Source organism: Amblyomma maculatum, chromosome 2, assembly GCF_055883805.1.
Source record: "Amblyomma maculatum isolate TAMU_Amacu chromosome 2, ASM5588380v1, whole genome shotgun sequence".
Lineage (NCBI taxonomy): Eukaryota > Metazoa > Arthropoda > Arachnida > Ixodida > Ixodidae > Amblyomma > Amblyomma maculatum.
Genome location: NC_139345.1, coordinates 103,619,686 through 103,634,822, shown reverse-complemented (window position 1 = coordinate 103,634,822; position 15,137 = coordinate 103,619,686). Strand labels below are relative to the sequence as shown.

The window sequence follows — 15,137 nt, the reverse complement described above, 5'->3', positions numbered from 1 at the left end:
CTGTCATGTATGTCATCTTATTTCCTCTTTTTAGTGCTCTGTGTGCTCACTTATGAAATGATACTATGGGTTGAAACAAATATCTGTCTGCCGTCAAAACTGCTTTTAGTGCCTTTGGCATTCATATTAAACTATTCTTCAAACCTCCCGATTGCTCTCTTAGGTCAGCAGCGGTCGCGGATGCTTGCCACCCTGTTCAAAGATGAAAGATGCCAGCAGCTTCCTGCTTATAACATCCTCGAAAAGATGTAAGTTGCACTGGCTGAGTTTCCTTCCTTGACACTGGTGTTCAGCGATGGGCAACAGACCATTTGAAATAATTCTCTTGTGTGTCTTGTTTTCTCGCCATAGGTACCTTGACCGCATCATCAGGAAAAGCGAGTTGGACGACTTCTCAGCTCTGTTGCAGTCACACCAAAAGGCAACTATCGCAGATGGTGAGTGTTACTCTGTGGGAGAATATTTCAGTATGGCTGTAACTGCTTCCGATGCTGACAGGGCCTGCTCACAACATTGGATACAACTGTATCCCTGGGTAGTGAAAGGTAGCATTTAGATTTAAAGTCATGGGTACACTGTAATAAGACTTGCATTGTTCTGACATTCATTTTCAGTCATACAGCCAAACTCACTTACAACAATATTGAAGTGCCACAGAACTATCATTGTTATAACCGGGTTAGGCCAAAGAATCAAAGAAGATATAAACTGCACCTTTAACGAGGATGAGATAGCTCACACTTAAGTCCCGCAGGGAGTCAATCGTTCTCAAAGCCTCCTGGTGAGACTCAACCTGCACAGGTTCCGGTTTGTCGTCGTCGTCGCTACTGCCACCATCCTCAGCACCAGGGACTGCTGCAACGATAGCCTCGTCTGTCAGCTCTTCATCTGTCTCAACTGTATTGTTGGCATGTAAAAATCCTCAGGTCCCGACACGTCGCCGTCACTACCGCTCACTGTGCACCAAAGTTCGGTCATCGCTGTGTCGGCAGGAGCTTTGCGACCTTCCGCGTCGTCATCATCTCCTGCGAAGCCCGCTTTCCTGATGCAGTACATGATGGTGGAGGAGCTTACTTCTGCTCATGCTCCAAAAATGAACTACGCTGCCATCGGGAGCGCGATCAAGTGTTTTGCCGGCCGGCGTCCTCGGACAGCAATGTCGAGGTTCAGTGCAAGCCTGCTCAAAACACTGCGATACAGGGCCTTGAAGCAAGCAAACTCGCTTGCATTCATAGCCTGCAGTGGTGTTAGATGAGAGGAAAAAAACTTTCACATGCGAGAGCTTCTGAGCTGTTTGGTGCGTAGTGCAATTATTGAGCACCAATGCCACCTTCTGCCTGCCTTTGCACTGCATCTGATGATCAGACTCTACCAACCGCTCGTGGAAACGTTCATGCCTCATCTATGCTTTCCCTTTAGGACGGTAGCTAACCGGGATCTTCGTGGCACCACGAAAACAGCGGTGATTCTTAGATTTTCCTATGACTAAGACGGGGCACTTGTCGCTGCCGCCCATGTTGGCACACAAGAAAACAGTCACGCGCAATTTGCTTTGCTTGCTGCTCTTACAGGGATCGCCTTTGACAGCGTGCATCTTTGACGGTAGCATCTCGAAAAACAGCCCAGTCTCGTCCCCATTTTGCAAGTCACGGTCCGAGTATGCTTCTTGGATGCAGGGCAGCGTTTCCTCAAGCCACTCGGCTTAGCGTCTACGTCGAGCCATCCTGCCTTGCCCACGACTGCCTTGTAGACTATTCCATGTCCCTCCTTGAATCGTTGAATCCAACCCCCACCAGGTTGGAAATCGGTGTTGCACAGGAAGTATGCGAAGTTCTTCGCCTTCTCCGCTAAAATCGGGCCACTAATCGGCAGGTCCGCTGCACGGGCGTCAAGAACCACTGGTAGAGCACCCATTCTACATCTTTGTAGGCCCCGTGTTGAGCCCTTTTCTAGCCTTTGTCCATTGCATGGGCAGCACTGGTATTGCTGTTGTATTAAATCTTGAGCGCGTTGAGGATGATTGTCGATACTATTGATTGCGTCAGGCCATACTTGCGCACCAAGTTGCACACTTTTATGCTGTCCTTGTGCTCACATACAATGTTCCTCTTCTAGCGGTATTGCCGTTCGCTTCCTCGTCTGCACCGGTTGGGTCGTGCTTCCTGCAGGTCATCGTGTTTGCTTTTTTTGTGTCACATTTTAATCAGATTGCTCAATTTTTGTTTTTGCTTTGTTCTGTATGCAGGGAGTACAATCCTTGACAGAGCTGTTGTGGAGCACAATTTACTGTCAGCCAGCAAGCTTTACAACAACATCACTTTCGAAGAACTTGGTGCGCTGCTGGAAATACCCTCATCGAAGGTATGACTCATTTGGCTTGTTGTTTGCTCGTAGACTGTGGAATGTCTGGCTTGTTTAGACCTATGTCGCATGAAAACTGAAGGCAAGTGCCTGCAATTATTTTTCTCTGTGCAGATTTATACTGTGGCTCTGCCTGTCTGTGTTGAGATTTGTTCAGTAGCAAGGGGTGCATTAATTGGTGAGAAAACGTGATTAAAGGGGAGACCCGGGAGACCCTGCAGTTTAAATTAATTTTGTTAGTTTTTATTGTACATGAAAGAAAGCAGCACAACTGATGTGCCACGCTATTGTTTGCCTGAAGTGTGTTCATTTTTTGGCTGCCACAACATCACTTCGCCCCTCGAGCAATGAATTCTACATTTGGTATGAAAAGGAAGTGAAAGCAGTTAACGCTACAGGACAAAGTGAACATTTTTCAATACAATAATGCCAGGGCAGAAAACGAGACTTCATTAGGGAGCTTAGATTGGTGCCGTTGGCCATCACGACCGTCTTGAAATATTATGCGAAAACAACCCTACCTCCACTGGAAGTCTCAGCTTGCTTCAAGCTGGAAACGGCTGCGGCTTGGGAACTTTTAAGACATTGACCAGGCAGCCTTGACGTGGTTCAAAGATGCCCGACCGCAAAATGTGTCACTGTTGAGCCCGTGCTGCAAGAAAATGTGTGCCAATTTGCCGCGGGACTTGAAGTCGCAGGTTTCGAAGCAAGTGCTGGGTGGTTGTATCGTTTTCACCTGAGAAATGTAATAACATAGCAGGCAGCCTGCAGAGCAGGAAAGTTGGAAGCTGCACGGACAAACGACCACTTGCAAGAAATCATGGATCTGTGCAGTAAAGATGATGTTTATAACGCTGACAAAACCACATGCTTCTATCAACTTCTCCTAAAGAAAATTATGCATTTTAAGGGAAGCAAGTGCACAGGTGGAAAGAACTCGGAAGTTCTGCATTTTCGTGCTGTTCGCCCATTATGCCACTGGCACGGAGAATCTTTAGCCTGTGGTCATTGGGAAGCATTTAAAGCCTCGCTGCATAAAAACTGCAGGGTCGAATTTTTTTTCCAAGTGGCTTCTCAACATTGACAGCGAAGGAAATGAGGAAGGACAGAAAGATCTTGACGATCGTCTGCAGCCACCCAACGTGTCTTGTGAATGTTTTCGCTTAATGTGTAGCTGGAATTCTTGACCATTACTTGAGCCTCTGGATTGGGAAAATCAAGAGCGTAAAGACGGAGTAAATTTATGCTCGTTCGTTGCCAATCTTCGGAGCGGCTGAAGCCTCTCCAATCGTGGTCATTCGGCTGTGAAGAAGCAGTAGACGATGGTCAGATGATGGTCAAAAGGAGAATTATATTTACAGAAAAAAAATAGTATACATTGGCAAACTGTAGATTACAGTAACAAGAGTCACACAGACAACTGCAACTTACAACAAAATAGACTCTCACACAGAGAAGTCACTCTACAAGCCCTTACTTTTCTACCGAGCATTTCAGTTAAAGCCTAGGGACTGTAAATACGTGCTAAGCACGGAGCCTCAATCTTGACTGCCAAAGATGGTCCGAGGACCGCTTTTTGATGACAAACATCAACAAAGACCCGAGGGCAGTCACCTTAGGTGATCTGCCCCGAAAATAATGCAGCCAATCAAATTATTGAAAAACATGCCACAACCCCCGTGGGTTGGGAATAATCTTGGACCCAGGTCCTTAATTACGCCAAATAAAAATAAAACATTCAAAACACACACTCTCTCCACTCGTTGGTCCCCAAACCCTCTCGCAAGGCGCCTGTCTTTCCCTCCCCTCCTCAGCGTGTTTGCGACGCGACTTTGCAGCTGACGCCTTTGTGAAAGAAACGCCGCGGGGGATATGGAGACTAGGCCACCCAGCCGTCCCATTCGAGAAAAAGGGTGGGGAGGCACTGTCCCAGAGCAGTGTACAGTCGCCGTTGCTCGCATCCGATATCTGGCGGCACAGCGGGAGGCCGCTGGGCTGATCCCCTACTTGGGAGGGCCAAGGGTCGCGCCTATTGTCGCCTTCTGCAGGAGATTTAGTGAGCGCTTGTGGCAGTGCAAAAGGCTTCATTAACGGCGTCTCCCTGCACTCATGCTTGGCGCCACGGCGGGAGATCGCCGGACGAGCCGGCCGTAAAGTGGTTCGCAGAAGCGTGCCGCTGTTGTTCCCGGCTGATAAGGATGTGTCTGCCGTTCGCTTCTTGGCGACGCCTCGGGGTGAAGGGACGAAACAAACCAAGCTTCGCACGCGCCCGCGCCCAAAACGAGGGGAGAAAAGGAGAAAAAAACAACAGCGCTCGCTCCTTGGCCTCGGCGCGTGGGGGGTTCGACCGCCAGCTCGACTCCACGTGCGAGTCGCTTTTCACTGCGGCCTTACAGACGGTATTTCGGAGGCTGATTAACCTTCGAATGAACCGGCCAACAGCAATAAATGTCAAACCGGCTACGGAGATGCTTACCAGGTCGTGGTAGCACGTGAAGCCAAGTACCGTTCAAAACTGCTGGAAAAAGGCAGTTTTACTGAGTACCCTGGCCCATCTGGAAGATCTCGAATCCCATGAAGACAACAACACAAGCAAATTTATGGGAAGAAGCGCAAGAAAAGCTCGCCATAGATCGTTTCGGTGACATTCGAGGATTACGTCCAGTGCAAAGCGGCAGCATGCATGGCGATGGAGCTGTCTACCGAGGCCACTGTGAGCAGTTGTCGTGAGCTGAAGGACGGCAGTGATGACGACGAAGTGGAGGTGGAGATTGCTGATCGACCAGACGGCTCCATCTCAAACTGTGATGTCCTGGACGTCATTGGGAAGCAGCGCACCTACCTTGGGATTCTGTCACCGTGCCCAAGGCAGTACACAAGAATGTGGATGACATAGAGTCGTTTGTCTCGCACCGTTCGTACTTCACACGGTAAAAAAAATTAGCGATTTTGTTTATGTAAATGCTGCATGTTCAACCGTTTATATTTATTAATCAGAAGTGGCTATCTTCAAGGGTACCCGCAGCTTTAGAGCTGAGCTAGGTCATCTTCTCTCCACTTAAATTTTTAGCGCTAATCTATGAGATTTTCACTTTAACGATATTTCACAATGACAAAGAATTTTCGGTCGTTCCTTGAAATTCGTTACGAGATTTGAGTCTAATCTTTGCTTTGGGATCTCCTCATGTGTTTTTGGATGCATTTATCTTGTACATTTTATGGGCCTGCATCACACATGCCTAATGGCAGTCTTCTTTTTTGTTCGCTTTTTCACTAGTATGAGTTCCACTGCTTATCTTTTGCAGAAGTGATGTCTGTGGTAGTTTTATGGGTATCCGACAAGGGAATATAGACTATAGATAGCACCTTTTCTCGCTGAAAGCCTGATGCTGATATTGCTGAATAATAATGAGACCGGAACTAGAAATCTAGGCTAAAATTTGTTTAGATCTGCTAATAGTTTGAGGCGGAAATGAGAAATAAAATCAGGAGAAAAAAAAAACAAAATTTTTTACACGAGTCTTTATGGTACCCTTCATGCAGATCTGCCTCAAGTAAAGAGAGAGCTTGCTTCGCTACCATTTTTGAGTCAAAGATTAACTCTACCATTGTCAGTTTTCGACAGGGGGTGGGAGGCGAGGGTTTTGTGGCATACTTTGTATCGGCTTTTCGTTTAGTTCAATAAACGAACACAATGTACACAGAGTGACATAGACAACTGAAAATAGACGCTTTCAATTCTGGAGATGGGGGCGTGAATTTGATGGCGGCCAAACGCAAAGTGCCTATGTGCTGCAAGATTCTCATTGCACATTAAAGGACCTCAGGTGATTGAAATCTTCAAAGTTCTCCAATCTAGCATTGCTCATCGCCATGTCGTTTGCTTGGATCCTGTCGTGCTGGCCATTCACTGTGTATTTCTACTCAGTCATTGCATCATGAATTCCTTTTCTGATGACGATTGCATTGTGGTATAGGTAGCGTTCGCTGGCAGGGCTCTGCGGCACAAAATTAGGGCATCTCCAGGAATAATTAACCTTTGGGTAAACGTTCAGATGCTCAGAAAACGGCAATCACAGGGCCTATACATCCCCAGCTTGCCACGTAACATCATAGAGGCCGCAAAGCTTGATTTCACTTTGCCTTGAGTGACCACTTATACCTATCTTATTTGCATATGAAAGTCTCTGAGCAATTCACGTGTCATCATGAATGGTCAGATATTATTAATCATGTCGTCGACCGAAAATTCAGACCTCTGATTTTTCAGACATGCTTGATAATATATTACAATCTTTTAATCTCATCATAGCAATGATTTATAAAACTAATGTTTGTGAGCGCCTAAAATTTCAGGCGCATTGCGACTGATAGCTAGATTTTTTGCACTTCATTTGCACTCGCCGTGGCATCACTGCCAATATCCAAGCCTCCGTATAATAAATGTCATTAATTCAGGCCTCAAGGGGGTTGAAAATGTAATGAAATAAAATACAAGCTGGAAGTGAGCATGTTAGAGGCTGGCCCCTTTTCGTAGTGGGACGCAGTAGCAGTCTTCACAGATGACCTCGCCTCGTTTTCAGGATGATTCACCGCATGGATTGTGAGGACTACGCGGTGAAGCAAAAACGCAGTGGCAGGTTTGCTTCTACATGTGGACTATGTCTAAGCCCGTGTGTTTTGCCGCGACCTGCCGGTGGCGATAGAGCCATCAAATGTGAGGTGCTGCATGTCGTCTGTGTAAACATCGTGTGGTGAGACCACCGAGCATCAGATTGAGCACTAAACTGCTGACCTTTTCCTCCACCAGAGTGGCAGTCGGAAGTTAATTTAAACTGATTGTTGTTTCTATAAAAGTAGATTATTCGGATGTTTTCGTAGCTTTTAGTGAGTCTGAAAATTTGGTCGTCGACTGTATAGGCAACAAAATAGGTTGGTACATGTGTAGTACAGGGCAGCATATTTTTGTTGCTTTTAATTAAAGTAATAGGGTGAAGGCTCCTGTTGGCTGCTAAATGTGGGGACAATTTTGTTGCCATCGACATGAGTGCAAAGTCATGAACATGCTTCTGGCAGGTGGTAGTCAGCAAGTGGCAGGCCTGGGCACTGATTGACCAGCAAGTTATGGGGCATCTCAAGTACACATGACATGGCCGAGTTGACAGGAAATGGGAATTGAAACTGGGACCCTTGGATTCTGAATCAGACACGCTGTTGCTCCTAGGTCATGTAGACACTATGTTAGCGTCGGGTGGTCTTTCACATAATGTAGTAGCTTACAACTGCAGGCTTATGAGTATGTATGAGATAATAGAGGCATAAATTAATTGATGAGCGATTGTAAGTGAGCAGCAGAATGCATGTATGCAAATGGGATCCTAAAGGGAGCTACAGACTTAAACCCTGGGCTTGCTTTGGACGTGTGCATCCGGGCGAGTCAGCGTTTTCAGGATACAGTTTTTGTTTGCGACATTTTTGAGAGTTAAGGCACGATTGAATTTTTGGACTGGATGGTGCTGTCCAGTGTTGCCTTGGTGTAGTGCAGGATAAGGGCGTGGAGCCTGGAAGTGGAGGCCTTCCTGGAACGGCACGGAAATGTTCACTTAGAAGTGAAGTTAGAGGAGGGCCCTTGCACGAGTGAGGGTGCTTGCTTGGAATTTTAGAGTACATGCGTACATGAGAGTACATGCGAGAGAGAGTACATGTGTAGCAAAGCTCACTGTAACAGTCTGCTCGACCAGTGTAGCATTTGCTCGATTGACAAACTTTGTCATGAGGCAATGGATCATTTTATTCCAGGAAAGGAATGAAGGATACCCGACCTGGTTTTCTGCCAAACTGAGACGTTCTATTAACAGGAAGCTTCACACACATAGGCTTGTAAAGAACTATACCAACAACGATGCAATTTCAAGGCTTAAAGAGCTGAAACCTAAAAACCTATATATTTGAGAAACGCTTCACGCGGAATTCGCATGATTTCTAGCGCTTTGCTTGTGCAAGGGCTAAGAATTCCACTCCCCGCATAACATTGGTTTCGAACACCAGCTGAATTACTGACGCTTCAGATGTTTGCATCACCCTTCTCATTTGTTCTCACAGGGGAATAGCACTAGTAGTGCTATTATGAAAAGTGATGGCGTATGTTCTGTACTGTAGCCGGATACTGCACAGCACTCTACTGCACTGCAGCAAAGATATTACTGGCGCTATCTGTCATCTACCGTCCAAAATGGCCTGTGGCGAGGCTGCCATGCATCCTTTCATTGCTAAAGGTTGTTGCGACTGCCTATCCTTCACTCTGCTTAAAATATTTAGGTCTCGTAACACACAAACTTTCTCTGCCACTTGGAAAGACACGGTCGTGGTCTCAGTTTTTAAGTTACTCTTACAGGACCATGATAAAAGCAGGTGATTCTGAGAGGTCATGGAGGAGCTTGTTATACATGCTAACTATAACTAACCCTGGTATAACATATATCAAAATTTAGAGATTGAAAAGCTCTTCCATACACATGAGTAATATTTACTTAAGCTGTACATATTGTGATGAAGAAAAAACAATGTTTCAGTTCTAAATTTTGGGAAAAATTTACAAAGTGTTACCGTGTATAGTAGAACCTCTTTATAGTAAAGTCACTGGGACCGGCAAAAATCTTTACTATATTTAGTATGTCTGTTGTTGATGGCATGGTCCTGAAGATGTTGTCTGGTTATTAAATGGTTGCTTACTGAACACATTTTGTTGCTTAACGAAAAAGAAGGGCACTCCAAAATGCCTTCAATCTCTCATCATTTCTGAGGTAAAACTTGTTGCTGGGCTAGTTGGTTCATGATCCTGTCCTGTCTATTGATATCCTGTCTACCTTTCTTGTGTTCTGCGTAGTGCTAACTTTTCTCCCTTACAATTATTGTCTCTGCTTGCCATTTGTTCAATTAAATATTTTTGTTAACATCTTGCGGAAGTACATCTTAAGCACGAGGGCAAGGTGGCTGCGAATACAACCGAGTTTGATTTCGTGAGAAAGCCGAAGCCTTGCATCAACATGGCATCGTCTTCCGCTTTTGCTGTCTTTTAGAAGGCAGTAGATGAGAAATGTGCATTGGCAGTCAAGCGCTGCTAACCTGCACATGCCGCACCTCCATTTCTTGCCACCAGTGCCCCGTGCTACACAGTGCGGTGAATGTGCAGCCGTTTCTTTCCTTCCCTATTTCTCACTGCACTTTTACTCTCTTTGCTTTCTGAACTGACTGCGCCGCTTTCTTTCCATGTTGTTATGCAGCTTTACTTTTTTTCCTATGTGGTGCATGCTTTCCCTCACGGCCCCAAGGCCTTCGTAAAGTTGACTTTTCCTGAGTGCCGCTGATCCAAGTGATAAAGCCATTTGAAGAAAAAGTTTTTTTTTTTTTTTTCTTTTTGAGAAAAAAAAGCTTGCCTTGCGATCTCAGGCAGTGCACGTGCGATGATGTCATTTCGTGGGAAGTTGTTGCGGCGTCCAGACATACTTTATAAAGGGAGAAAAATGTACAGTCATCTATGAAAGAGTAACTGAGACTTCTGTTTCACTTGGCTATATCTGAGTTTACTATAGAGAGGTTCTACTGCATTATAATATTAAGAAACCGTAGTAGAAAGAATTTCAGACTATACAAAAAGTGGCATAATGCCTCTTATCTTACTTTTGGAAATATGGATTAGTACTTATGTGCAATTTTCCTTCTTTGATGTCAAGTCATTCAGAACCATGGAGCGAAAATGCAACTCCAAAGAGTCTTGGAAACAAAACTCTGTTAAATGAAATGTTTGCATGATTCTACTGTAGGATAGGCCAAAATGTAGTTATTTGGGTTGTCTTTCAAATACAAAATTAATGGCATAAAAGATATACCTCACTCTGAGACCTTGCTGAAAAAACCCCAAGGAAGTAACAAGGGGTCTCATTGTTAAAATAAAACACAGCAATAAAGATATTTCAGGATGTCAAGAAAGTACTACATTGTATTCTTTATTAGTTGTAAAAATTTAGTCAACTCAACTGCACTAAAAAGATGCAGTGAAAGCGACTTACCAGGGAACAAATATGTTTTGTGGTGAAGTGCATTTTGAAGATGTGCTGTTCTCATAACACCACTGCTAAAGAGATTCGTTTTCATCTTGGGCTTCCTCTGCTCATAGCACAGCTTCCAGTTTTGCGGTTTTCGAACTTTTTGTGGTTTATGGCTGACACTTTTTGCGGCGAGTTTTGTAGAGATTGGTGGGTGTTGTGGGCACGGCTCTGAAGATCAGCAACAGTTGATTGAACAGGCTGCCCCCTAACATCTGCAGACAGTGAAGCCTTGGGGTATTAGAAAACTGTATAAGAGGAGGTCTCTATGAGGTTTTTAAACCATTTGAGTCATAAAGTGCTCTTTTCTCTCCCAAAAGCAGTCTTGCTAAAGCATGGGTTGCCACAGTTTCGAAAGTGGTGTTGATGGACACATTTTTCTTTCAAAGTTGGTCGATATGGGTTTTTTGCCTTCTCCGCCCTCTGGGGAGCGTGTTCTTTGTGTTTATGATGTGATACGATACAAGTCAGCCTTTGTTTGTCCTTCTGCCCTTTTTATATGTGCAGCATATTTTTTTCATTTTCTCATATGCTTTGCTTTTTTCAGGCAGAGAAGATAGCGTCACAAATGATAACTGAGAATAGGATGAATGGCTACATTGACCAGATAGATTCAATCGTCAATTTTGAAAGTAAGTGTTGCAAGAATACTTTTACTTAGTAGAGTACCATGCGAATGCTGCTCTAGTGTTCACTATCCGGCTGTAGGGCATGGCCAGCGGGGCTGGAGAGGCCCAGGATAGACCCGTGCAAAATGTCGACTAATCCTTCTCTACATCATGCGAGGTGCGGTCGACCTCTTTGTGGTCACCTGTGCGTCGCGGGCACAGTGTTCACGAGGATCATGGGGTCAGTTTGGTGAAAACGAAACCATCAAAAAGCCAGCTGATGCCACCGTTATAAAGTGTCTCCTGTTGCTTGAAGCCTGATGCCGATAGTGCTGATTAATAACAAGGCCGGCACTGCTAATTTAGACTGACATTTTCTCGAATCCGCATATGCTACGAGGCGGAAATTTGACATGAGGAAGGGTAAACCTCGTATTATAAGCGGGTTCTTACGGTGCTTATACAGCGAAATCTCTCGCATGTTTATTAATTTTTTTCTTTTGGAGGAAAATGTCATAGCAGAATTTAGGAGCATAATTTGGCAAACTGAAAAATAGTCTAACATACTAGTTGGCTGCACTGTGCAAGCTTTTCGTTAAATTTATCGCATCCAGGCTGGGATATTTTCATTTTTTTGCTATGTTCTTGCTGCTGTGTATAAAAACTGGATTGGCCTTTTTTAAGCCGAAGATTATACTTTTAGTAGAATAGAACACCATTTATATGACTTTGAAGGGACTGCATTGGACCATCATATATAGTCGGCGAATGATTTTTCGGACATGCTTGATTATTCAGACTTTTCCCGGCCCCTGGACATACCTTATAAAGTCAATGTATTATGCGGCTCAAAATTTCGGACACTCTAGTGAGGGCTATTCGATTTTTCGGACATTCCGAGCGTCAGCCGGGCCAACTGCCACATATTTTGAGCGGTGCCGCTGCCATCTTGTTTATTTACTTTTTTTGATAGCCTCAAAACCGGTGCCGACCTTGTGTGCCGCTCCTCAGCTAAACTGACGCTGGATAGAGGCCATATTATTTGCCTAGAAGCTTCCTCTTCCGGAACAACGTCACTGCTCTCTGCCGGAGTGTTTTTTTTTTTTTTTTCTTTAAGCTTGATCACTTCAACTGCCTGCTCCTCTTTGTGTTTTCCGTGCGTTTCATGTGCGTTGCCGAGCATAGCGAGTAGGCCTAGTCATAGTCGTGCTGATGCAAGAACTGCGTTCTGTTACTACTGTGGCTCGCATTTAATTGAATCGGCTTCAGTTCTTCAAGAAGCTGATTCCGGATTTTATAAGAAGGCACTCAACGAAATCGGTGTTATGATTCAGTGGTTGGTGGTGGTGGTGTGTCTCGACAGTGGCAAAACTTGCTCCAAAACATCGGTCGTCGACTGTAATTGGAAGCTATGCGCAGTAGGCACGCTCATGCAGTAATTGCATGCACAACTCTAGCTGTCTGAATAAAGTTTTATTTTTCACCCTCACATTACGAAACCACTGTTTCACTTTGCGAGCATCGATACTGACACGGCAACTGCCAAGTGGCATTTTGACTTCAACAAAGTGCACATGTTGTCCTTTCACTGCATGTTGAGTGGGAGTCATATGCAGCTCAAAATAATTCACAGCAAAATGCACTCTTCAGTTTGCTGCCACTTATCACGAAAAAAAAAAATTGTTGCTACCATATTTACTTGATCTTATTAAGAGCACCTCTGCCTTTTCCATATTGTAATGACCTCCCTTTAAATATTGTTACGGACGACAAGGAAGAAGCGGGCAGTGGCGCGGGCAGGAGCGCTCGCGCTAGGCCTGCGAACATTCATTAAACGTCATCTACCATCATCATCGGTCATGTTCTGTCTCCTGTCTTCATCGGCTTGCCGCATCGTAACATTTGGGTGGAGGTGCGGGGTACGGCATCCCCATCCTGGCCTTGGAGCCTCGACGCCATCTTCAAGCCGGGACCATCACCGAGGGCCCAAGGACATCGCCGAGCAGCTTCGCCCCAGCCCTTCAAGCCCAGACCTGAACAACTACCACCGCCCAGCCCCCAGCCCGGACCTGAAGACAAGGAGAACAGACATACCAATCAGAACCGAGATGAAGGACCCGAAAGACGCGAATGACCCGAAGGAACCGATGGACACGAACACGCAACCCCCGCCCAAGCTGCCCGACGTGACCTCGAGCCATCGGTCCCATGGACTCTGGTGAGGGATGGTTGACAGCTCCAAGGGAGGCGGATCACCCACGCATCAGACATCGTACCGGCAAGCCGTTCTATTCTTCCTTCTTCCTCTTCTTCTTCAAGCATCCAGACACGCCCATCATCATGCCATAAAATCATTAACATCGCTAAACTTCCTCGTCCACGATCGGGACGATCGCTCGGTGCCCCGGGTTATGTTACGGACGACAAGGAAGAAGCGGGCAGTGGCGCGGGCAGGAGCGCTCGCGCTAGGCATGCGAACATTCAATAAACGTCATCTACCATCATCATCTGTCATGTTCTGTCTCCTGTCTTCATCGGCTTGCCGCATTGTAACAATATCGTTTACGCAGCTATATTTTGGTAAAATGGATGCGAAAAATAACAGTTTGTTTGGAAAATAAACTTGGGATATATGTTCAGCAAATGCGCTTCGAAGCTGTGGCTCTTTTAACTGTATTCGACTTGTGTTACGGCTGTCAGACAGCTGAAGCCAAAGAAAGCAACGCAGACCCTCGATGCCTTCCAAAACCTGCCGAGCTCCACCAAATGTCCGCCGCTTCCAGGTCCACGTGACAACACGGTAACAGAGCTGTCGGGGTCGCTTTCAGTTTTCTTTTGGCGTTCTGTGTCATCAGCTGTAGTGTAGTGTCGGAACGCAGCAACCCAAGAAGCTTGAGATTGCGCTGTGGATGCCACACCGCGTCTCTACTCTGAGTGACTGAGTGAGCAAGCACGCTGTGGCAGCCTTGTCTGCATGCCCTACTTCGCAAGAAAGGGAGCTTAGAATCGCATACAATCTTATTTTTCTAAATTTTCTTGTGAATTTAGGAGGAGTGCTTAGAATCATGAAAATATGGCAGTGATTTTTGGGGTGCAATAACTTCGTCTGTGTGTAGAATAGACTGTGTGTGTAGAATGCCTTTGCCAGCGAAGCGAGCTAAACAGCAGGCCAGGCGAAAGTCTGGCTGTCCATGTGAAGTCTGGGCCATCAGAAAAAACATCATTGCTAGCAATCTGTACCGGTTCACATGTGTGTGTGGTCACTCACCAAATTAACTGCAATCTGTGTGCTTTGGGATGGCATCACACATGACAGTAGAGTGCTCCTTCAGCGTCCTTCATTCTAAGCAGTTCTTACTGGATGTCGTATGAAGTGGGGCAGTTTTTATTTTGAACTTTGTAATAGAGGCTGTTAATGTATTATCGTTATGGGAGGCTTACAGGGCTTTCAGCTGTCCGTTGTAAAATATGTTCATCGCAAGAGTGCAGGATGCATTATCAATGTACCGTTGTAGTGTCTGACCAGCTGACTCCTGTTTTTATAGAGGTGACTCAACTACTGCTTGTTTTCTTTTATCAGGTCGTGAAATTTTGCCATCGTGGAATCAGCAGATACAGGGCCTCTGCTTCCAAGTGAACAACATCATTGAAAAGATTGGTTCCATTGCACCAAATTGGATGAACCAAGCATTGGAAGAACAGATGTCATCTTAGATTGGGGAGAGGAATGTGAATGCTGGTATCTTGTGTGCAAGATGGCTCCTATCACCATGTCTTCATGCACTGCTTGAGGAAACATTACAGTGTGAAGTATACTGGCTGCATATTTCTGGAATTATAAAGTGAGTTGTGTTCTAGGCTGCGTATTCCCGACCTCTTTATTTTTAGAACTTTCTTTCTAGCACTCTGTGCTAGCTACATTTGTGTGCTTATGCAGCTGATCTGTGACTTCCAAGTTCGAGCAGTGAGGTTGAAGCTTATGCAGCAGGCGGATATTCATGTCGCATAATTCTAAGAATATACTAGCCTATCAGTTAACTCTTCCTAGAAAATGTTGACTGTG

At 45.4% G+C, this 15,137-nt stretch overlaps 1 protein-coding gene across 1 annotated transcript in view; it reads left to right on the top strand.

Annotated features, from left to right (window-relative positions):
* The window catches only part of CSN4 (COP9 signalosome subunit 4), a 30,531-nt gene extending 15,600 nt beyond the window's left edge, over window positions 1-14,931 (top strand). The window contains exons 7-11 of the mRNA XM_084594932.1: window positions 164-248; window positions 352-437; window positions 2,246-2,361; window positions 11,014-11,098; window positions 14,655-14,931. Of these exons, the coding sequence (XP_084451058.1) occupies window positions 164-248; window positions 352-437; window positions 2,246-2,361; window positions 11,014-11,098; window positions 14,655-14,788 (506 nt within the window). The 3' untranslated portion in view covers window positions 14,789-14,931. The remainder of the gene's footprint in view (window positions 1-163; window positions 249-351; window positions 438-2,245; window positions 2,362-11,013; window positions 11,099-14,654) is intronic.
* The last annotated feature ends 206 nt before the right edge of the window (window positions 14,932-15,137 follow it).